Source organism: Chiloscyllium punctatum, chromosome 2 (genome assembly GCF_047496795.1).
Source record: "Chiloscyllium punctatum isolate Juve2018m chromosome 2, sChiPun1.3, whole genome shotgun sequence".
Classification (NCBI taxonomy): Eukaryota; Metazoa; Chordata; class Chondrichthyes; order Orectolobiformes; family Hemiscylliidae; genus Chiloscyllium; species Chiloscyllium punctatum.
Window position 1 is genome coordinate 41,433,634 of NC_092740.1, and position 23,737 is coordinate 41,457,370.

The window sequence follows — 23,737 nt, forward strand, 5'->3', positions numbered from 1 at the left end:
CTGTACCAGGATGCATCTGTATTGCTGATGATATTCTGTGGTAGGAAGAACAAAGCAAAAACATGGGAAAAATCTGCATTTGTTGATTCAAGTCGCACATGGTGAAGGAGTAGTGTCAGAAATGTCACATTAATGTGTCACTGATCAACTTTTTCCATTTTGTTTATTCTAGTACCAGAATATGTCCTGATCCAAGTAAACAGATGATATAAAAGCCATTCCAACTCCTAATGACAGGGACAATATTTAAAAATGTTTAGGTGTCTGTTAGAACCATTTCTGACTTTTCATTTTTTAAAAAAATACTGTTTTATCAATTTTGGTTTGGAGCTGCAAACTGAGAACTGTCAGCTGAAAATGACCTCTGGACTGTGGGCAGCAGTTTGTGTTAAAAAAGCAAGAGAGAAGAAACAAGCTGTTGTTTGTTTGTGAGGTCAGACCTGGAAGTTAATTGCAGGTTGATTCTTGATTAAAAGGTTCTATAGACTCTTTCACATCGGGGCAGAGCGATATATGTAAACAGATAGCAAATGTTTGACCATTAAAAAGGTCAGTACTCAGCAAGTCTGAAAAGGAAGATGATGGACATCCAAAAGAGGGGCCAGGGTTTTGAACTGGTTTTAAGACTGTGTTTCTGGCAGAAGAAGTTAGCTGTTGATGCTACAGCATGAAGAATTGAAAGCTCCCTACCAAACCATCCATTATTACGTATCAGAAATTCATAGAATAGAAACTAAGCTGCAATTTATCAGAGTGAACTGGAAAAGGTGTTCCTGATTGATAGCTTCAGAAAATTAATGAAGAAAGAATCATCTATGGATCGTGAAAACCACTTTAGTAATCTGGCCAGTTTTCTTAATTTCTCTTACTGTTTGTCTGACTTCTCTGTGAATGGGGCTAAAAACAAAGGTATTGGGTTTGAATCATTGGAATAATTAGTTTATTTTGTTGATTAAGGTTACTATATTATGAATGAATTGCTAAGTCTTTTGTTTAAGCTACACACCAGAGTCTAGCATTGATAAATTATAGAGTCTGGGAATGGTTATTCAGAAAATCTTGTTAGGAAATATTGGAGTTGATTTTGGGAGGACAGCCAACTGGAACTGCGTCACCTAGTGGAGGGGAGGACAGCCGGTAGAGGCTGCGCCGCCTCATTCAGGGGAGGGCAGCCAGCTGGAGCTGCGCCGCCTAGTGAAAGGAAGGATAGCTGGTAGAGGCTGTGTCACCCAGTGGAGGGGAGGACAGCCGGTAGAGGCTGCGCCATCTAGTGGAGGGGAAGACAGCCAGCGGGAGCTGCGCCATCTCGTGGAGGGGAGGACAGCCAGCGGGAGCTACGCCATCTGGTGGAGGGGAAGGCAGCCAGCAGGAGCTGCGCCATCTAGTGGAGGGGAGGACAACCAGAAGCGCTGCGTCGACGCGAGGGGCACGTGGTGAGGACGGAGGCAGCGGTTTGGCGCAGTCTCCGCTCGGTCAAACTTCACCATGTCGGCAGGTTCACCGCAATCGACAGGGTAAGAGAGACAGAGCGGCTGGGGCTGCGGCTGCGGGACAGGCCGAGCTCACCTCGACCACCTTATTGTCAGGGTAACGGTTGGGGCCGGGCTGCCCCGATCTGTGGGAGTTGTTGTGTTTTGAACAAAATAAAAAGGGGGGGGGGAAAAGGTGGCCGCGTCGACGGCGCCATTCCCGGAGTAAACCGGATCGAACCGGACAGGCCCGAGTGTCCCCCCCCCCCCCCCCCCGGCACCCCCACTCTCGGGCGATGGGAGTGAGTGAGGGCCGGGGGCAGGATCGGGGCCTGACTGGGCCCCGGGGGGGGAGTTTGTCTCCCCCCCCACCCCCACACCCCGGCGGCGGCTGAGCCCTGGGTCCCCTCCCCCTCCCCCTCACTCTCCCGGGGGGGGGGGACCACCAGATTGGGGTTTGTTTTTTTAAAATAAATAAAAACTTGAAGCACCATAACACGGCTCCGTTCATTCAGTTTGACTTCAGTCTCGTTCAAGTTTTAACCCCCCTCCCCCCGCCCCCGTGTGGGATAAAGATTCAAAACAAACCCTTAATCCCAGCTCAAATTTAACACAAATAGTGTATAATATAAACCCGGATTATGATTTGTTTTACCCCTCACACACCGAGCCTGCAGTGGAGGGGTCGCCGCTCAAACTTAAAACAGGAGCGAAGTCAAACTGGGCTCAACTTATGCCCCTTTTGTGTTAAGTTTGAGCCCAGACCCTTAAAGCATTGGTTATATCTGTCAACTTGGTTTTTTTCTCTTTGTTCAAATTGCATTGATACTTTCTGGTCACTGTCATGTTGAATCCTGATTTTTTTTTGTGATTTATTTGGAGTTTGCTGAATTCAAAAGCCAAAATTCATCGTTGCATTGTTATTAATGCTAAGAAATGAAAAAAAAACACTTGCATGTTTAACTTATTTTCTGGAAAGTGTTGATCTGTAATGCTAAGCTTTTTATTATTCTAATGATGCTTATGCTGACCTCTGGGTCTCCTTAAACACAAAACACGGATATGAAACTACATTTTGGCTGATAGTCATAGTGATGTACAGCATGGAAACAGACCCTTCGGTCCAACCTGTCCATGCCGACCAGACATCTCAACCCAATCTTGTCCTACCTGCCAGCACCTGGCCCATATCCTTCCAAACCCTTCCTATTCATATACCCATCCAAATGCCTCTTAAATGTTGCAAATGGACCAGCCTCCACCACATCCTCTGGCAGCTCATTCCGTACACATACCACAATCTGTGTGAAAAGGTTGCCCCTTAGGTCTCTTTTATATCTTTCCCCTCTCACCCTAAACTTATGCCCTCTAGTTCTAGACTCTTCGACCACAGGGAAAAGACTTTGCCTATTTATCCTATCCATGCCCCTCATAATTTTGGTAAATCTCTATAAGGTCATCCCTCAGCCTCTGACGCTCCAGGGAAAACAGCCCCAGCCTGTTCAGCCTCTGTCTATAGCTCAAATCCTCCAACCCTGGCAACATCCTTGTAAATCTTTTCTGAACTCTTTCAAGTTTCACAACATCTTTCCAATAGGAAGGCGACCAGAATTGCACGCAATATTCCAACAGTGGCCCAACCAATGTCCTGTACAGCTGCAACAAGACCTCCCAACTCTGTACTCAGTACTCTGACCAATAAAGGAAAGCATACCAAATGCCGCCTTCACTATCCTATCTATCTGCGACTCCACTTTCAAGGAGCTATGAACCTGCACTCCAAGGTCTCTTTGTTCAGCAAAACTCCCTAGGACCTTACCATTAAGTGTATAAGTCCTGCTAAGATTTACTTTCCCAAAATGCAGCACCTCTCATTTATCTGAATTAAAGTCCATCTGCCACCTCTCAGCCCATTGGCCCATCTGGTCCAGATCCTGTTGTAATCTGAGGTAACCCTCTTCTAGTAAGGCATTTGACAATGTTCCCCACGGGAGACTGATTAGCAAGGTTAGGTCTCATGGAATAAAGGGAGAACTAGCCATTTGGATACAAAACTGGCTCAAAGGTAAAAGACAGGGGGTGGTGATGGAGGGTTGTTTTTCAGACTGGAGGCCTGTGACCAGTGGAGTGTTTTTTCTCTGCTGGTCACAGAAACGTCTGTCTGTACCTCTGACTATAGAATCCCCTAACACAATTGATCTCTTGGAAGCTGACATACCCCTCGTTGCATTAGAGCCAGTCTCAATACTAGAAACTTGGCTGTTCGTGCTATGTTTCCCTGAGAATCCATCACCCCCTTGAATGTTTTGTTTCACAGACCAGATTGATATTGCTTATGTTTTGTTTTGATTCTCTTTGAGAATTATCTGTGATTCTCAAGCATCATGCTGTGAACTAGTGATACAGTTATATAGCTCTGCTATACCATGCTCAACATACCTCTTCATTTTACTGTTTCAATTCATTAGTAAGCTGCATTTTAAATCAGCGGACATCTGAGCCTCTAGCTCCTTGTTGTTTTGACTACAAAATGTTTGGGCACCACATTTGTATAATATCATCCATATGTTTATCCAATGACCATTTTAATGCTCTGGACATTTATGTGCAGATGTCTGAAACATGTACTATATTTAGCTGTAAATACAGTCCTGTTTCTGTTCCCCCAATGATGAACAATTGCGTGAAAATTTAAACACCCAAAGAGTGGTGGAGAAATTGATTAGATTAAAACAAGAAAGTTTTTATGAGCTGTTATTGTGCTCCGTGAGGGTAGGGGTTGAACTGAATTAGGGCCAGTGTAGATGTGTCTGAAAGAACTGTACGTAATTTGACATTAGATTGACACACATGTACATCTCTTACTGGACAGTCAGCTTATGCTTTTGGAAAACTTACCAGTAGGAAAGTACACCCAATGTAGAGTAGCATGTTCAGTCAGTAGTTTTGTCCATGTAGAAGATTGTATATATCCTGAAGTTTGTTTTAGTCTGGTATTGGTTTATTTTAAGAATCCCTACAGTGTGGAAACAGGCCCTTCGGCCCAACAAGTCCACACTGACCCTCTGAAGAGCAACCCACCCATCCCCAGCCCCCTACGTTTACCCCTGACTAATGCACCTAACACTACAGGCACTTTAGCATGTACAAACTCCATGCAGACAGTTGCCCAAGGCTGGAGTCGAACCTGGGTCCCTGGTGCTGTGAGGTAGCAGTGCTAACCACTGAGCCACCATGCCGCTCCTAATTTTCATTTTCTTAATCTTGCAAATTAACTTTCTCATCTTGTGTTGAAGACATTGATTCCTTGTTACTTTGTACCACAATACGAGGCAGCACGGTAGCCCAATTATTAGCACTACTGTCTCTCAGCGCCAGGCACTTGGGTTTGATTCCAGCCTCGGGCGACTGTGTATGGAGATTGCATGTCCTCCCTGTGTCTGCGTGGGCTTCATCCAGATGCTCCAGTTTCCTCCCACAGTCCAAAGATATGCAAGTCATCTGAATTGGCCTTGCTAAATTGCCCATAGTGTCCAAGGATGCACAGGCTGGGTGGATTGGCCATGGGAAATGCAGAGTTACAGGAATACTGTGTGCAGTTCTGGTCTCCAAATTTGAGGAAAGACGTTCTGGCTATTGAGGGAGTGCAGCGTAGGTTCACGAGGTCAATTCCTGGAATGGCGGGATTACCTTACACTGAAAGACTGGAGCGACTGGGCTTGTATACCCTTGAGTTTAGAAAACTGAAGGGATCTGATTGAGACATATAAGATTATTAAAGGATTGGACACTCTGGAGGCAGGAAACATGTTTCCGCTGATGGGTGAGTGCCGAACCATAGGACACAGCTTAAAAATACGGGGTAGATCATTTAGGACAGAGGTGAGGAGAAACTTCTTCACCCAGAAAGTGGTGGGTGTGTGGAATGCTCTGTCCCAGAGGGCAATGGAGGCCCAGTCTCTGGATTCATTTAAGAAAGAGTTGGATAGAGCTCTCAAGGATTGTGGAATCAAGGGTTATGGAGATAAGGCAGGAACAGGATGCTGATTAAGGATGATCAACCATGATCATATTGAATGGTGGTGCAGGCTCGAAGGGCAGAATGGCCTACTCCTGCGCCTATTGTCTATTGATCTGGGTGGGATGCTCTTGGGAGGAAAGATGTGGACTTGATGGGCTGAATGGCCTGCTTGCACGCTGTACCTCCAACTCTCAGATTTTATTGATTGTGCATGGTGAAGATTTTGTGATTTTGCAATGTTGTGCACTGGGAGACATTAAGCATGCTGTGATTGGAACAGGTCCTGGGGCAATATTTTCCTTCTGGTAGTACTTATTATTTAAAAGTTTGCACTTTACGCTGTAACAATGTTAATATATCATGTCACTCTTTTTTTAAAATGCCATGATGTAGATGGGATGTTAAATATCCCTGATAGAAGATGTTTTTAAGGATAATAAAGGAAAAGGGAATAGGTAATCGCATTGGCTAAGGAGAACATTGCAATGCTGGAGAAAGATGATGTTCCAGAGGGGTCAGTGTGTTTGATTAGATTACTTACAGTATGGAAACAGGCCCTTTGGCCCATCAAGTCCACACCAACCCTCCGAAGAGCAACCCACGCAGACCCATTCCCCCCACATTTACCCCTTCAGCTAACACTAGAGCAACCCTCCATCACCACCCTTTGCTTTCAATTTTTAAGCCAATTTTGGATCTAGTTTGCGAACTTGCCTTGGATCTGGTGGGTTCTTCATCATCGATACATTTAATCACCTTTTCCAAAAACTCAATTAAATCAGTCAGGATCTCCCTCTAACAAATCCATGCTTACTGTCTCTGATCAATTCCTGCCTTTCCAAGTATTGATTAATCCTGTCCTTCAGAATTTTTTCCCCAGTAAGTTCCCTAAAGACCGTTAGTTTGATATGATTAGCTTACTTACAGTGTGGAAACAGGCCCTTCGGCTCAACAAGTCCACATCGACCGTCTGAAGAGCAACTCACCCAGACCCAGACCCATTCCCCTACATTTACCCCTGCACATAACACTACAGGCAATTTAGCATGGCCAATTCACCTAACCTGCACATCTTTGGACTGTGGGAGGAAACGCACGCAGACACGGGGAGAATGTGCAAACTCCGCACAGACAGTTGCCTGAGGCGGGAATTGAACCAGATCTCTGGTGCTGTGAGGCAGCAGCGCTAACCACTGTGCTGCCCTAACTAGGCGGTTTGTTACAGCTACAAACAAAAAAGGTACAATTGCATAGTTTGGTATTATCTTAAGGCCACCAATTTGTGGGAAGGATGCAGAGAACCAAATTTGTAATGAAATTACGGAAGTACAAAAATTGTAGAATTGTTATAATTGGAGAACTGTAATTATCTGTGTTGTGACTGTGATAGTAGTAGTGTAATGGACAGTGAAGGGCAGGAGTTCTTGGATAGTGTTAGGGAACTTTTCTTTTAGCAGTTATGTTTCCAGGCTAGTGAGAAGGAGGCTGCATTGCTGACCTAGTTCTTGAGAAGAGGTGAGCCAAGTAGACCAGGTCTAACTAGGAGAAATTTAGGGGACAGTAATCATTACATTAAAAGGTTAATGTTTACTCTCAAAAGGACAAAGGGCTGTCCAAAGTAAGAACAATTAATTAGGAGAAAACTGACTTCACTGGAGCAAAAACAGACCTTTGCTGAATAAATCAGTGTGAAAGGTTGACAGGAAAAACTAGCCTGACAAAACCTTCACCAAAAGACTTCAAGCACAGTCAAGACAGAGACCCTCAAAAAGGAAAGGGTAGGGAAAGCAGAAACAGCCCCTGGATGACAAAAGAAGGCAGAAATTAGAGGAGAAAAGGTATGTTACGACAGATGTCAAGTAGGAAATATTATTGAGAATCAGGATGAATATAGAATGTCCTGGCAAGGGGTGTTAAAGCAAATGAGAGAAATAGTGACAAAGTATAAAAGAAAACTGGCAGCCAATGTTATAAGTAATCCCAAAACTTTATATGGACAGACAAATAGTAAAAGGAGGTCCAAGAAAGGGGATTTGTGTGGAAGCAGAGGGTGTCAGTATTAGATGGGTACTTTGTGCTTTTCAAGAAAGAAAATGTTATCCAAATCATCATGAAAGAGGATTTAATTCAGATGCTGGAAGGGTTTAAAATTGATAAGGAAAAGCTTTTGGATAAGTTTGCATCTCGAAGAAACTCCCCATATCTATCTTAAAAGGGCTATCTTTTATTAGTTTACCTCCTAACTGCACACTATCTATTTGCAATCTACAAGGCAAGAGTCAGGAGTGTAAGCCCACCCACTGGTGGGTTTACTGCAGCTCTAAAGACACCGTAAGAAGCTTGACGGTATCCAGGACAGAGCAGCCCACTTAACCTGCACCCCATCCACCACCACCACCAGTATCAGGGATTAGGATCTTAACTACTTGAATCTCTCTCAATAACTTATGACAATTTTTGTTGGATAAAGAACGCTGAGAGGCGGTTGTTTAGACATATTCAATATCTTATGTCTGCCCATAGTATATATGGAGAAACTGTTCTAACTCTCGAATGGTTCATGAATGAGTGCACAGATTTAAAGTAATTGGATAAAGAAGCAAAAGTGATTTTGTTCTAGTCAAATTAAAGAATTCACAAAGAAATTATACTGTTATCCAAAAAATGGAAGAATGTGCTGAGATAGTGAGGGAATGTAAGAGAATGACAATAGATTAATTGGTCATTTATAACTGTGGGTGACATCTTGCACTGTGTAAGTTCTGTGACAGTTGAAAATTCATTGTCAGTCAGGCATGCATTGTATCTATTTGCATGTACTGAAAGCCACATAAATTAATGCACATGGCCCTGTTTTTTTGCAGACATGAACATTGTGTGCACAATGTTCCTGTTTCAATTCAACATAGTAGGTGACAGCTATATGCTGGCGCATTCCTCAGAGGTAATGCTGTAAACAACCAGAGTCAACCTGTCTGGTTTAAAATGTAATCAAAGCCTGACTCTTAACTGTCAACCAGCATTTCATCCTGCAGTCTTCATTGCAATACTTTAAGAAATCAGAGTCAACTTGCCAACTAATCTGCACTCTCTAGTCATACCGTATGGATATTGGTACTCTCCCAGTATTTGTACTCTTGCAAAATGTTCTGAATTGTGCAAATTGAAAAGCTTTGCCAAAATTTGTAATTTTTCAATAATATTTTAAGTTCTGTACTACCAAGCAACTATCAAGAAATGTGTTGAAGCTATTTCAGGAAAACTGATGAACTTGATGATCTCTTTTAGCACTAAACTAACAAACAATATTACCAATATGTTTTTGTACTCTAGGCGGCGTAGTAAATGGGATTGTCCAGAATCCGCTCCTGTGTCAATGGCAGTATCAATAGAGTCGCAGATGAATAATTTTCCTGTCACAATGTCTCAAGTTGCAGTTCATGGTGTAAGTCTCTCTGGTCCACCATCAGTCAGCCAGTCTCAGTCTTCGTCAGAGGCATTAGATGCAGCTGCTGCTGCCGCAGCTAGGATTAATGCCATGTTGATGGCAAAAGGAAAATTGAAGTTACCACAAACTCCAAATAACAAAGTAAGTAATGTTTTTTTTAACATTTTACTGAACAAGAGGGGAGATTGTAGGACTTTATCAGCATTTTAACACTGAACAGTAGAATGCCATTTTCCAATATTCTGCGTATTTCATCAAAATATACACAAATCTTTTACATGTTCATTTATTTGCAATTTTTCTGTTCCGATGTTATATCTAAATGCTTCATTGTATCAGTAAATCATTAGGTAAGGAGAAGACAACTTGCTTATGCAAAATTTCAGGACCACTTTAAGTGATGAATAAAGTTCTGTGCTTTTGACCATCTCTCTCTCATGAGTCACATAGGGTAACTTGGGTGTGGTTGTAGTTCAAGTTCAAACATAATGTAATCTCGGCTGATAGTTCATGGTACAATCCTGAGCATTAGCCTCTTTCAGACAAGAAGGTAAATCTTCGTGCTCGTGCTAATGCTTGATTGTATGACATTGTTTAAGAGAAGGAAATTTTCCTCTCCTTGTCGCATTCTGATCACAAAAGTTATCTTTTGGATTTCTGATAAAACTGTTGCAGAGTAACTGCTGATTTTGCACTGTACCAATTTAATGTGAGGTTCTCAAAATTTGATCAATTGACATTAATGGCACATTTCATCTTAAAGAAGGTAACTGAACAAGCGTAGATTACTACCTGAACAATATTTGCCTTTATTGTTGTTGTTCCTAAATCACTATTTCTGAATTCCAATCTAGTCTTGCAAACTGTGGCTAACATAATGAAAATCAATATAAGACCAGCAATGGGCAATTCTGCACCTCAACTCCATTCACATATTTTAGCTTTATTCCTTAAAAACATAAAGATCTGGTAATATTTAAATTTCAAAGCCTGCTATGCCTTTCACTGTGATCATGGCTGATATTCTCTCACTATTCCCTGTTATTGCTTTCTTCCCATACCTGGTCATGCCTTTAAAATCTTTTTTAAAAATCTGTCTCGAATATTTTTTGAATATGTTCAATGACTTGGCCTTCATAGCCTTCTGTGGTAGAGAATTGCACAGGTTCACAACACTTTGTATGACAAAAACCTTTCCTCATCTCAGTCTTTAATGGTTTCCCTGTATTGTGAGACTGTGTCACCTGATTCTAGACTCCTGATTGTTGAACACATCCTCTCTGCAACTATTTTATCCAGAACTGTTAGAATTTTCTATGTTTCAATCATCTCTCAAATTTCTAAACTTAGTAAATACAGGCCCAGTTGAACCAATCTCTCCTTATGGGATAGTCCTGTCACCCCTGATACCCTAATGAACCTCAGCTGCACACCAGCTATGGCAACTGTGTCTTTTCTTAGACAGGGAGACCAAAACTGTGCAATATTCCAGGTGTGGTCTCACCCAAGCTCTGTATAACTGCAGTAAGACATCCTACTTCTGAAATCAAACATTTTTGCAATGAAGGCTAATATACCATTTGACTTTCTGATTGCTTTCTCTACCTGCTTGTCTACTTTAATTGGCAAGTGTCTAAGGACACCAAAGCCTTTTGTACATCTATATTTCCAGTGTACCATCATTTAAATAATATTTTCCTTCACACCCAAGCATATAAATTCACACTTAGTCATGTGTTGCGCATGTATTTGCTCATCATTCAACTTGTCAAAATTACCTTGAAGCCTCATTGCATCTTTCTCACAGCTCTCAGTTTTGCCCAGTTTGGAGCCATCAGCAAACTTGGAAATATTGCAATTGGTTCCCTTGTCCAGGTCATTCATACATACTCTGAATGGTTGGGCACCCAGCATTGATCTTTGCATACCCGAATAGGCATTGCTTGCTTCTTGAAGAAAGACCTATTTATTTCCACTATCTTTACTGTTTATCAACCAATTCTCAATCCAATTTATATTTGCTCATAAAGACACCTATTCTATGTGGTTTAACATTGCCAACTAACCCTTTATGAGGGACCTCATCAAAAGTGTTCTGAAAATACAATTACACCACATCCACTGGTTTTCCCTTATCTATTCTACTTGTTCCATCCTCTAAAAAAAACCTTTTTTAAATAGGCATTATTTTCCTTTCTTGACTCTACGCTGATTTTGTCCAGTTCTGTTCATGCTTTCCAAATGTTCTGTTATTAGACTTATTATAATACACTCTAGCATTTTCCACTGTACGGGTGTTAGACTAACTGGTCTCCCACCCTTTTATATTTACGTTTGCCACTCTTTAATCTGTAGGAACTGCTGTAGGGTCTATAGAATGTTTGGAAGATGACCACCAATGCATTCAGTGATTCCAAGGCTATTTCTGTCCTATTTTGGAATGTAGTTTATGAATCACTGATGATTCCTCAGCCTTTAACTTCATTAATTTCACTAGCATTATTTTTCTCCTAATACTGAGTTCTTTCAATTCCACCTTTTTACTGAGACCCTCAGTTCTCTAAAATTTCTGGGAGGTTATTTGTGTCCTCTGCGATAAAAACAGAACCAAATAATGTATTCAGTTGTTTGGCCATTTCTCTTCCTCAGTTAAAACTTTCCTGCTTTCTGACTATTCAGGGACCTGCATTGATCTTTACTAATGGTTGTCTCTTTGCATATTTCAGGAAGCTTTTCTGTATTTACTTTGTGTTCCCTATGATTTTACACTTGATCTATTTTTCTCCCTTTTGATCAAACATTTTGCCCTCGTTTGCTGATACGATCTTGACAATCCTGCAGTTATGTGTCTGTAATCTCACTTACATCATAACCATTTATATCTGTTTAAACTGCTAATTCGTCTACCTAATTGCAAATGCTCTACACACTAAGTCACAAAGTCTTTAGACTTGTCTTTTTAACCTTGTTAGTCATTGTAGCTTTATGGTGCAGTGTGTTCCGTATCTCTCTCACCTTTCTTTTTATTTCCTTCTGTTTTTGTTTGCTTCTTACCTTTGTCTTTTGTTTCTATCCTGGTTTCTCCTGCCTTTCTCCTCCAGCTCAGGTTCCCATGCCCTGTTAGCCTAGTTTAAACCTTCCCCAGCAGTGCTAGCAGCATTCCCCCATTCCTTCACGGTTTGTCCTGGCCCCATTTTCCCCAAAATCTACTTTTAAGTTATTATCCTAATTTCCTGTATTCTAATTGTTGTGTCTCGTTCCTTTTTAACCTATGTTGTCAGTATCGATATGTATCATGACCACTGACGGTTCAACCTCTGAAACAGCCTTGATCCCTGACTAGGGAGGCAAAATACTGGTGTCTTTTGTGGCTGTATAATGAGCCATTTATTTCCCTTACCATTGAATTCCTTCTCATTATAGCCCTGCCATTGCTTTTCTTGATGCAGTCTAACCCCCTTCTATTAGCAAAGGGCATTATCTTGGTCAACTATTATATCCCCAAAGGAGAAATGAAGTTGGTGAAACTGTTGCCATGGAAATCATAAGCAATTATTCAATGTTGTTTAACTCCAGTTAGGATAACTTAAAATAAATTGTGAATAGTGCACTCATGACTTTCCAAGAACAAAGCAGAGTAGAAATGAATAATGGACATTGAAACATAAGTTCTGAAGAAGGGTCACTGACTCAACAAGTTTTTCCTCTCCACAGATGTTGCCAGACTTGCTGAGTTGCTTCTGCAATTTGTTTAATCTCTACTTCAGGATTTTGTTTAACCACTTTGCGTGACTTTCTTAACTGATTATTCTTAATTTATCCAAAATACAAGTAAAGCTTTCATGCTGCTCTTGGTGGAAGGCTGCAACTTGATGATCCAACATGAAGAAATTATTTCCTTTACTTCATTAGAGGAGAATGCCTGTGTTTAAAAAGTGCAAAATAATCAGTTCCGTTCATTTGATAACTTTTCCTTCCAGCCAAAGTCTTCAAAATCAACGTCCCATGCAAAGAATAAAGATGATATGGTCGTTGCTGAAATTGAAATTAATGATGTACCTATTGTCTGTAGAAATCTACTTACACGAGGTCACACACAAGATGAAGTAAGTAATTAAAAATTTAAACAAAGTTTCCTTTCAACATTTTGTATGTAGTTTATGAAAGAATTTGGAAGCAACTGCATTAATAAAAGTAAACCTTTCAATGCAAATCTTTATATAACTTGTATTTTTATTGTGCCTTTAATGTTGTAAAATATCCTGAGATGTTTTAAGGAATATTGTGACACAAAATTTAACACTGATACATGAGAGATATTCGAGCACTTGACTGAAATCTTGATCAAAAAGGTAAATTTTAAGGAACCATTTAAAGGGAGAAAGAGGATGAAAAGGGTTAGGGAAAGAATGTCAGAGCTTTAGGGATTTGGCATCTGAAGGCTTAGCTGTCAGCGATGGAATGATGAAAATTGGATGTGCATAGGACACTTAGTTTGTAGAATAGCTCTACCTGCGTATGAGACTTAATTTTAAAAGTCTCTATGAGACTTTTCCAAACAGTTTTCTGTTTATCCTACTCTGCATACCAAAAGTACTGAGCCGGTACACAGTTAAAATTGCCCAGGTTACTTACTAGTCAAAAAGTTCTCTGCAATCCATTATGCTGAGCAGGTAGTCAGGACACTGATCCAAAACCAGTGGGTCTCCTCTTTACATATATGTGCTAGTAATCTTAAATGCTGATTTCTTTGGCAAATGCTTCTACAACGGAATAGATACCAGGACCCCATAATGAAGAAAGCTGGGGAGAAGGTCATGGAGATGAGTTGATGAAAGGCCATGAAGTAATTTGAAAACAAAGATGAAAATTCTAAAGTCTTTAAAACTATTTAACATTGAAATTTATGAGAGGATAAATGCAGCAGAGATTTTGATGAACCCAAGTTTACATAAGGTAGAAAGTAGAAATCAACTAGGTAGAGTTGTGTTGAAACAGTCAAATATAGAGGTAACACAGACATGGATGAGAATTGCAGCATCAGATGAACTGAGGCAATTGACAATTGAAATTGTGTGTAGTTGTCTGTATGTAATTTCTGAGAGACCATATCAAAATAGAATTGTGTAGGACAGAAGGAGGTCATTGAATTCTTTGTGCCTCTGCTGGCTCTTTGAAAGAGCTCTTCCAGCTAGTCCTAAATCTCTATTCTTCTGTCATGACAAATGCATTGTCTGAGTTTGTTTTTGTACACTACAGCTAATTTATTTGTGCATGTATCCTTTTGAACTTCTTAACATGGTTACATGTATTGTATCTGAAAGGGCTGATTTGGACTTAGTTTGCATTGGATCCTCTAGGTTGCTGCATGACTTCCCAACTTCGAATCAATATCCATGAGAAACCTGAACATGTTTCATTTTCAAATATGTATTCATTTCCCAGTTAGTGGTAGTTAGAATATTTACTTTTACTATACTTTCAGAAAGTCTATTCCATATTATCTAAATGTCTTGGTAAAATAATTTCTCCAAATTTCATTTTTTAACTCTAGACCTTTGGTTATCACCCTTTCTGCTCTAGAGAAAACATCTCCAGCTTCTAGTTACTCTATAAAATTGAACTGTCTTATCCCTAGTATAATTCTAATACATTTTTGAACTCTCTCCAAGCTCTTAATATCTTTGACCACATTTACAAAAATTGCTATATCTGGGACCTTCTGTTTATCTCTGCTCAATTTAATATTTCTTTAATGCTGTATAGTCTGTACAGGATGTATGACTCAGAAGCAGGCAATTGGGCTCAATCAATTCATGCTGGTACTTATATTTCATTCAAGCCTCATCCTTTCTTTGCTGATTTAGATGTACCACCGTTATCATCTATTCCCTTCTCCCTCGTTTGCTTGTCTGGTTTCCCATCAAATGCATCTCTACATTTGCTGCTCCCCTTTGCTGTGGTAGCAGGTTCAACATTCTCATCACACAAAATGGCTTCTTGATTATTTTGTACTGTATTGATGGACTCAATTAGAGCCTGTCTTACAAGAGGATAATTCACACTCTAATTCTTCAAAATCTTTCATGACTTTTAAAACTTTTATTTAGCCATTCATCAAATTTCATTTTCACAAGATGTGGTGGAGGCTGGTACAATTGCAACATTTAAGAGGCATTTGGATGGGTATATGATTAGGAAGGGTTTGGAGGGATATGGGCCGGGTGCTGGCAAGTGGGACTAGATTGGATTGGGATATCTGGTCGGCATGGACGGGTTGGACCAAAGGGTCTGTTTCTATGCTGTGCATCTCTATGGCTCTATGACTCTAAGAGACCCACCTTACCAATCCATGCCCAATGTTCATAGCACCACATTTCTCATATCCTTGTGAAATGCCTCTGCATCCTATGCAGTGCCTCTACTCTACTTCTGGCAACTGGAGTTAAATCATCATGGTGACTTGTGCAGCTTTTAATTTTTTTGTACTTCAAAGTTTCTTTGCTCCTCTATCCTACCTAGATGTGTACCTTCTAAGTAATGAGTACCTCTATTATTCCCACCAGAATATTGTACTTCACTTATCGATGCTGAATTTCATTTGCTATTTTTCCACTCTGCAAACTTATGTAATGTCCTCCTCAGTATTCGCTATCCTTCCCCAATTTGGGGTCCTCTCCAAATTTAAAAATTGTGGTGTTTGATTCCAAAGTACCAATTTTTAATATAAATTGTTGACAGTAGTGGTCCAAATACTCATCCTTGTGGAACGCTACTTCCCATCTTAAGCCACTTCGGATAAAGTACTAGTCTGTTCTTGTATGCTGATAATGCTTGTTACTGTCTACTAGATACTAAGTAAATTATTTTACTTTTTTCAGATAAACAAAATTAGTGGTGCTGCAGTTTCCACCAGAGGCCGTTATATGAATGCCGATGAGAAGCAAATAGCAGCACAAGGGTAATTGCATTTTCTAGTTTATTTGAGTATTGTGCTTCAGGGCCTAATAGGTTTTCCATATTGAGTTGACCGTTGTGTTTTAATTAAAAACAATTACACATTAATGATTTAATTTCTCTTAACATAAAAATGGAAAAACAAAAGGAGTACATCATTTTTGGGGTTAAGAAATCTTTTTGGTAGCAGGAAATTGGAAGCTGTCATTTTATTTCTGCCTTTAAATTTGTATGAATGTGTGTGGGTAAATGTTGCCAGAGCATCCACTGGAGAAATAGCTCATTAAACTATGCATTCCATTGAGAACATTACCTCTATTTTGATACAGAAAAGGCTGGAGATCAGAAATTTTTAGAATAAGCTGTCCTTCACTGTTATGCAATTTAAAAAGTTCTGGAATTGTGATTATGGAAAATTGCTATTTGAAAAGTAATCTTTCTTGGTATGGATGAGAGTGGGGTTATAAGTTGCACAAATGAATTTACATGGAATCATAATGCAGGAAGATATTCAAGATGGTAGAATAAGAATATTGTGGTGGTAGGAGGTGGTGTTGTCTAGGGATATTCTGTCCTTTGCAGTCGAAAGTGAGAGTCCAGAAGGCTGAATTGAGTGGTGCCAGGATTTGGAATATCTGTTCTTGGATGAAGAAGAGCTAGCAGCGGGAGTGGGAAAATTTAGTTGTTGTAGCATACGTATCCATGTTTTTGATAAGACAAAGAAATAGATTCTGCTTTGGAACTGTGAGCAACTAAATGATATATTAAAAAGTAAAAGTTCTAAGTTAATAATCTCTGGATTATTACAAGATAGTAAACAAGGTAGATGAAGGCAAACCTGGAGATGTTATGTAATTCAATTTCAAAAGACCTGATGAAGTACCACCTTAAAGATTGCAATGTAAGAGCATGAGGTAAGATCATAAGAGATAGTTACAGGAACAGGCCATTTAACCCCTTGAGCCTGCTTTGCCATTTAATAGGATCATGGCCAATCAGGTATTCCTGTCTTCTATTTCCTGCCTTTTCTCTAGTCTTTAATTCCCCATCTGATCAAGGATCTGTGTATCTCAGCCTTAAGAATATACAAGGACTATGGCCCTACAGTTCTCTGAGGCAAACAGTTTCAAAGGCTCGCAACCCTCTGAGAGCAGAAATTTCTTCTCTTCTCAGTCTTAAATTTGACGCCCTGTTATTCTGAGACCTCTGTCCTAGTCTCTGTCATGATCCTGTCAGTCCCCTTAAGAATATTGTATCTTTCAATGAGATCACCTCTCATTCTTTTACAGTCCAGTGAGTAGAGTCACAGTCTATTTAGCCTTGCTCACAAGACAATCCCTCCAGACCAAGGATCATCCTAGTGAATCTTTTCTGAACTGTCTCCAATGAAATGTTATCTTTCTTTAAATAAGGGACCCAAAATTCCTTTCAATGCTGCACATGTGGATTCACCAAGACCTTGTACAGTTGCAGTAAGATTTCCTTCCTCTTATCCTCCAATCCTTTGAATTAAGGGTCAACATTTCATAGCCTTTCTGATTAACTGCTGCAGCTTTATGTTAGCTTTCTGTGTTTTGTGCATAAGTAGCCCCAAGGACCCTTTGTGTTGCAAGACCTGTTTTTTCCAGTTAAATGTTATTGTTATTTTGTTCTCCCTTCCATGATGAAAATCTTACCATTTTCCCACATTATATTCCATTTGCCAACGTTTTGCCCACTTACTTAACCTATCAATGTCTCTCTGTAAACTGTTGGTATCCCTCTTACAACCTGCCTTTCCACCTATTTTCATCTGATCTGCAAATTTGGCTATAATACATTCACTTTATTTCTCCAAGTCATTAATACATGTTGTAAATAGTTGTGGTCCCAGCAGTGTTGCCCATGAAACTCCACTGGTCAGGGGTCACCAACCTGAAAAAGTAATCCTTATCCCCACTTGCTGTTTCCTGTCCATGAACCAATTCTCTATTCATGCCAACACCATGGACTGTTATGACTTAACTTTTTGTGAGGCACATTGTTGAACTCATTCTGAAAGCCCAACTACAATACATCTACTGGTTCTTGTCTATTGATTGATACCTCTTTGAAAATATCTAATAAATTAGAAAGACATGATTTCCCTTTCAGGAAGCCATGCTGATGCTGCTTGATTAGATTAGGATTTTCCAAATATCTTGCTGTTACTTCCTTAATAGTCAATTCCAGTACTTTTCCAACAATGGAAGTTAGGCTACTGCTCTTTGCTTTCCTCCCTTTTTGAATTTGGGTGCGGGGAGGTTGGCATTAACACTTTTTCAAACTTCGTGTACTTCTCCAGAATCCAATGGATTTTGGAAAATTACAACTAATCCATCCACTATCTCTGCCATTGCCCCATTTAGGATCCAAAGATACAGATCATCAGGGCCAGTGGACCTTATTTAGCCCCATTAATTCCTCTAATACTACTTCTCTAGTGATGATGGTATTTAATTCCTTCCTAGTTTTCGCCTGAGGTCTGTTGGCCCTCAGGTTACATCACCACCAGTCGCTTCTCTTTACGGCCCAGTAAGACTATGGCGACACAACAACAAATTTTCTTTAGTTTGTTATAAAGTGGAAAGTTCTCCCTTGACAACAAAAACTAAGATACCCAAAGAGGAGCACCTTGCTCTATAATCTGTAAAAGGAGTGTGAAAAGTGGTGTAACCTGCTTTTCAGAAACTTCTAGTGGTTAAGTAAAATAAATCCCTGACATTCACTTTAAACAAATTGTTACCTGATGATTTTATTGAACTCTTAACAGTGAATAAATTAACTAAACTATTAATAATCGAATAAAACCCTTCCAACTATTAATGATTAAGCAAGACTCTAATGGTATGCTGTTCCAATAAATATGTCCCACTCATATAAAAAATAGAATTTAGTCTTCCAAAATTACAGTCAGGCTGTGTGTCTTCTGAAAGGTTCTGTGTATTCTCTGTCAATTCTTCTATCAGGAATGCCTTCTCTGTAAGTGGTGCCATTGTTATTTAGATGGTGCTTTCTCTAAGACATAGATAATGTTGTAAAAGCCAGCAATTCTTGCTCTTGAGAGCTGAGGGCCATTAGCGCTGGCCGATGGCAGCTTGCTCTGGGGCCTTTGTCAAACTGCCCCCATCTTTTATCCTTGATGACATATTAATACTACTTACAATGGGATTATTTAAAACCATCCGATTTAAATTTAACAGGTATTTTTGGTATCTAAGTATGTGTTACAAATTGATTGGCTAAATACAAAACATGGTTGTTTTGGTAAAAACTGCTGCCTGGCCTGCCAGCTGTATGGCCTTTTGATATAAATGTTTCAGTTCGGTTGCTCTAAGTGTACTTGCAAACTTTCAAGCTGCTGCTCGCAGACGTCCATTTTAAATCTCTAAGTACAGAAAAAACACATGATTCTTTAAAGGGACCACACAATGCCTTCCCCATTTTACAAACACCAAAGTCTAATCTCCTGCCTCCCAACCTACAACTACTCTACCCAACTTCACAACAAGTTATTAATAGGATGTTCAAAGTATCTTTCACTGGGAAGTCTGATGCGTGATATGTTTAACTCAGCCATTTCCTTTACTATCTTGCCCAATTTTCTGAGGGGCTTGTTGTTTACTTCGATTTCTCCTTCCCTTTCTATAATTTAAGAAAAAATCTCTTGCCAGCTTTTATGTTCTTCATTAGTTTGCCTTGTTTATTTTCTCTGTCTTTATTATCTTTTTAATCTTCCTTTGCTGGATTCTAAATTTTTACTGATCTTGGGAGCTATCTCTGTCATTTGCCTCCTTATATGCTTTCTCTTTTAATTTAATGCTCTCCTTAACTTCCTTTGTTATGCATGTTTTTTTGTACCCTCTTTTAGAATCTTTCCTCTTTATTGAGAGGATGAATGAGAATCATGATTTACTTCTTTAAGTGTCTGACTATGCTTGCTCATGTCATTCATGCTAATCTATCTGCTCTGTTTACTTTAGCTAACTCTATCATTATTTCATTGTAATTCCCTTAAAGTCTGTGACCAAAATTTTTCATTTCCAAACTAAATATTAATGATCATTACTTTGAAGGGGATCTTTTACTCTGAGATCATTTATTAAAACTACCTCGTACTAATTGCAAGATCCAAGGTTGGCTCCATGACCTATTGCTCGAGGACGCTGTACATAATGCACTATATGAATTTGTTGTCATAGCTACCTTCTCCAATTTGATTAACCCCAATCAACATGAGGATTAAAGTCACGAGAAGTATTACTCTGTTCATTTTACATATTATTTTTTGATTTATTGTCTTTCCCATGGAGTGGCTATCATTTTGGGGTGTGTACTACTTTTCTTTGCTGATTTTTACCTCCACCCACATGGATGCTACATCATCCAAGCCCTGTATCACCTCTCTCAATTGTCTTAATTTCTTATTAACAGTGCTATCCCGCCACCTTTTCCATCCTTCCTGTCTCTCCAAAAGGTCAAATATCCCTGAATCTGAAGCTCCCTGTTTTGATTTCTTTGTAACTATGATTCAGTAATGGCTATGCAATCATAGTCATTTCCAACTGCTTCATGGGTTAAGATACTTAGCCTTTAAGCTTATTCTGTTGTTCAGTTTCCCTACAGTTTTATGGTTCCTTGGTACGATATGTCATGCACATATTTTGACCCTTCCTTTTAGTTTCTGGTAACAATCAAAACAATCACTAATCTGCAGCCCTTCCTTCTCCTTAATGTAGGACAGGGTTCAAAAATTGTGGATTATGAACCCCTTAAAGGTGTCCCTTTTAAATTGTGCAATTCTTTTAACAGTGGGTGTGATCTTACTGCCTGATCTTGTAGGCCTGAATCTCATCCTTTCAAACAAAAAGGTACTTAAAAACCTTGTGAATAAACAACTCTCCCTCATGCCACTCTTGGTACCACATTCTCAAGGATTTTGCGTCTCATGAATTCTGACCCACCAAATAAGGTCATGATTGGAATAGTCTTGGCAAACGATGATAGTAACAGCTAACATATTCATGTGAATAAAGAGTTGGAAAACTGCAACTAATGGAGTGCTACAGGGATCATTCCTGGGCTGCATCTGTTTTCAGTTTGTATCAATGACTTAGATGAAGAGAATAAACCTGTGCTAGCTAATGTCACCTAAGGTAAGTGGGAAAGGAAATTTTCAGTTGGGAGTAAAAAGTCTGCAAAGGAACAAATGTACATTAAATGAGTGGCAAAAATTTGACACACATCCATTGTGACTGGAAGAATAGAAAAGCTGAATACAATTTAAATGGAAAAAGATGTACTCTCGTGCAAAAGGAAGTGTTTATGAAGGCAAATAAATATTGGGGTTTAATGTAAGGGGAATGGAGTTTTCGACATAAACTTTTACTGCAACTGTAAAGATGTTAGGTTGTATCTGGAGTACTGCGTACAGTTTTAGTCTCATTATTTGAAATAAAATGCGTTTGGGCAATTAAAGATTCACTCAACTCATTCCTGGGATGAATGGCTTATGAAGAAAGATTAAACATATTGAGTCTGCATCTATTAGAATTTAGAAAACTGAAGGATGATCTTAACGAAGTATATAAGTTCCTGAGGGAACTGATAAGGTGGATATTAGGAGGACATTTCTTATGGGAGACTTGAACTGGTGGGGACCATTTTAGGCTTATTAAGTCTCCCTTTTAAGATAGATGTGTTTTTTTTTAAACCTCAGATTGATAATACTTTGTGAAATTCTTTCTCTAAGAAAGCAGTGGCTGGGTCATTAAATTTATTCAAGGCTGTGTTGGATGGATTTTTGATAGATTGGGAATTTGAGATTATAGGGGACAGACAGGAAGGGAGTTTTGAAAACAGCCAAATCAGCCATAATTCTATGGCAGAGCAGCTCAAAGGGCGGGGGATGGTCTAGGCCTATGCTAAGGTGCTAATCCATTGTTTTAATTGTGCATTTTCATTTTTTATAAAAGGTTTAGGGTGAGAGGGGAAAGATTTAAAAGGGATCTAAGGAGCAACGTTTTCATGCAGAGGGTGTACATGTATGGGATAAGCTGCCAGAGCGAGGTTGGTACAGTTACAATTTGTAAAATACATCTGACTTGATATATGAAGAAGAAACGTTAAGAGGGATATGGGCTAAATCATGGCATCTAGGACTAGATTAATTTAGGATATCTGGACAGCAAGGACGAGTTGAACCGAATGGACTGTTTCCATGACTACAGCTTTATGACTGTATGAGATGCAATCCTCACTTTCTCCCTGTATGAGATGTAGGCCAGCATATGTTGTTCATATTGATGAGCTAATAATGAGAGGACTTGGTGGCGTAGTGGTATGTCACTGGACTGGTAATCCAGAACCACAAACTAATGTTCTGGGGACATGGGTTCTAATTCACTGAAAAGCTAGTCTCATGATGACCTTGTAACCATTGTTGTAAGAAGACATCTAGTTCACTGTTATCCTTTCAGAAAGGAAATCTGCCATCCTTATGGTCTTGTCTACATGACTCCACACCCTCAGCAGTATATTAAGTTGACTATTGGGTCTGGGCAATAAATGCAGACTGAGCAGAGATACCCACATCCCAGGAAGAGATTTTTTTTTAAAAATTGCTCTTGAGGAAATGATGTACCTTTCTTGAACCATTGCAGTCCATGTAGTGTAGATACTTCCACAATTCTGTTAAAAAGGAAAGCTCAGGATTTGCATCAAATGGCAGTGAGGGACTGGTGTCTATTATTCGCAATCATTTTCATGCATGATTCGAAGAGGAGCTTACAACTCAAGAGTTCCCATACATCTTCTGACCTTGTCCGTCTAGGTGGTAGAGGTCATGGATTTGTTTGAAGAAGGCTAAGCAAGATGGTTTTTTTTATTCTTTCAAGGGATCTGAGCATCTATTATCTATTCTCAAATTATCCCTGAACTGAGTGGCTTGTTAAGTTATTTCCGAGGGTAGTTAAGAATCAATCACATTTATTTGGCTGCAGAAAGGCAGTTCGAGGGGGATCTGCCTTTGGAGGTAATATGGGCTGAAGTCAGAAATAGGAAAGGAGCAGTCACCTTGTTGGGATTTTACTATAGGCGCCCCAATAGCAGAGATGTGGAGATCCAGATTGGGAAACAGATTTTGGAAAGGTGCAAAAGCCACAGGGTAGTAGTCATGGGCGATTTCAACTTCCCAAATATTGATTGGAAGCTCTTTAGATCAAGTAGATTGTACGGGGTGGTGTTTGTGCAGTGTGTCCAGGAAGATTTTCTAACTCAGTATATAGATTGTCTGACCAGAGGGGAGGCCATATTGGATTTGGTACTTGGTAACGAACCGGGACAAGTGATGGGCTTGTTAGTGGGTGAGCATTTTGGTGATGGTGACCACAATTCTGTGACTTTCACCTTGGTTATGGAGAGAGATAGGTGCGTGCAACAGGGCAGGTTTTACAATTGGGGGAAGGGTAAATACAATGCTGCAAGACAGGATCTGAGGAGCATAAATTGGGAGCACAGGCTGTCAGGGAAGGATGTCGTTGAAATGTGGAACTTTTTCAAGGAACAGATACAATGTGTCCTTGATATGTATGGCAGGAAAGAGATGGTTGTGTGAGGAAACCTTGGTTGACGAGGGAGGTTGAATAAGGTAAAAACAATGACTGCAGATGCTGAAAACCAAATACTGGATTAGTGGTGCTGGAAGAGCACAGCAGTTCAGGCAGCATCCAACGAGCAGCGAAATCAACGTTTCGGGCAAAAGCCCTTCATCAGGAATAAAGGCAGTGAGCCTGAAGCATGGAGAGATAAGCTAGAGGAGGGTGG

At 39.8% G+C, this 23,737-nt stretch overlaps 1 protein-coding gene across 2 annotated transcripts in view; it reads left to right on the top strand.

Annotated features, from left to right (window-relative positions):
• Positions 1–1,395: 1,395 nt before the first annotated feature.
• Positions 1,396–23,737, top strand: part of LOC140453157 (KH homology domain-containing protein 4-like) — a 72,713-nt gene continuing 50,371 nt past the window's right edge. For both annotated transcript variants that reach the window (XM_072547608.1, XM_072547618.1), the window contains exons 1-4: positions 1,396–1,514; positions 8,824–9,079; positions 12,919–13,044; positions 15,820–15,899. In XM_072547608.1, coding sequence (XP_072403709.1) covers positions 1,486–1,514; positions 8,824–9,079; positions 12,919–13,044; positions 15,820–15,899 — 491 coding nt within the window. In that variant the 5' untranslated portion in view covers positions 1,396–1,485. The remainder of the gene's footprint in view (positions 1,515–8,823; positions 9,080–12,918; positions 13,045–15,819; positions 15,900–23,737) is intronic.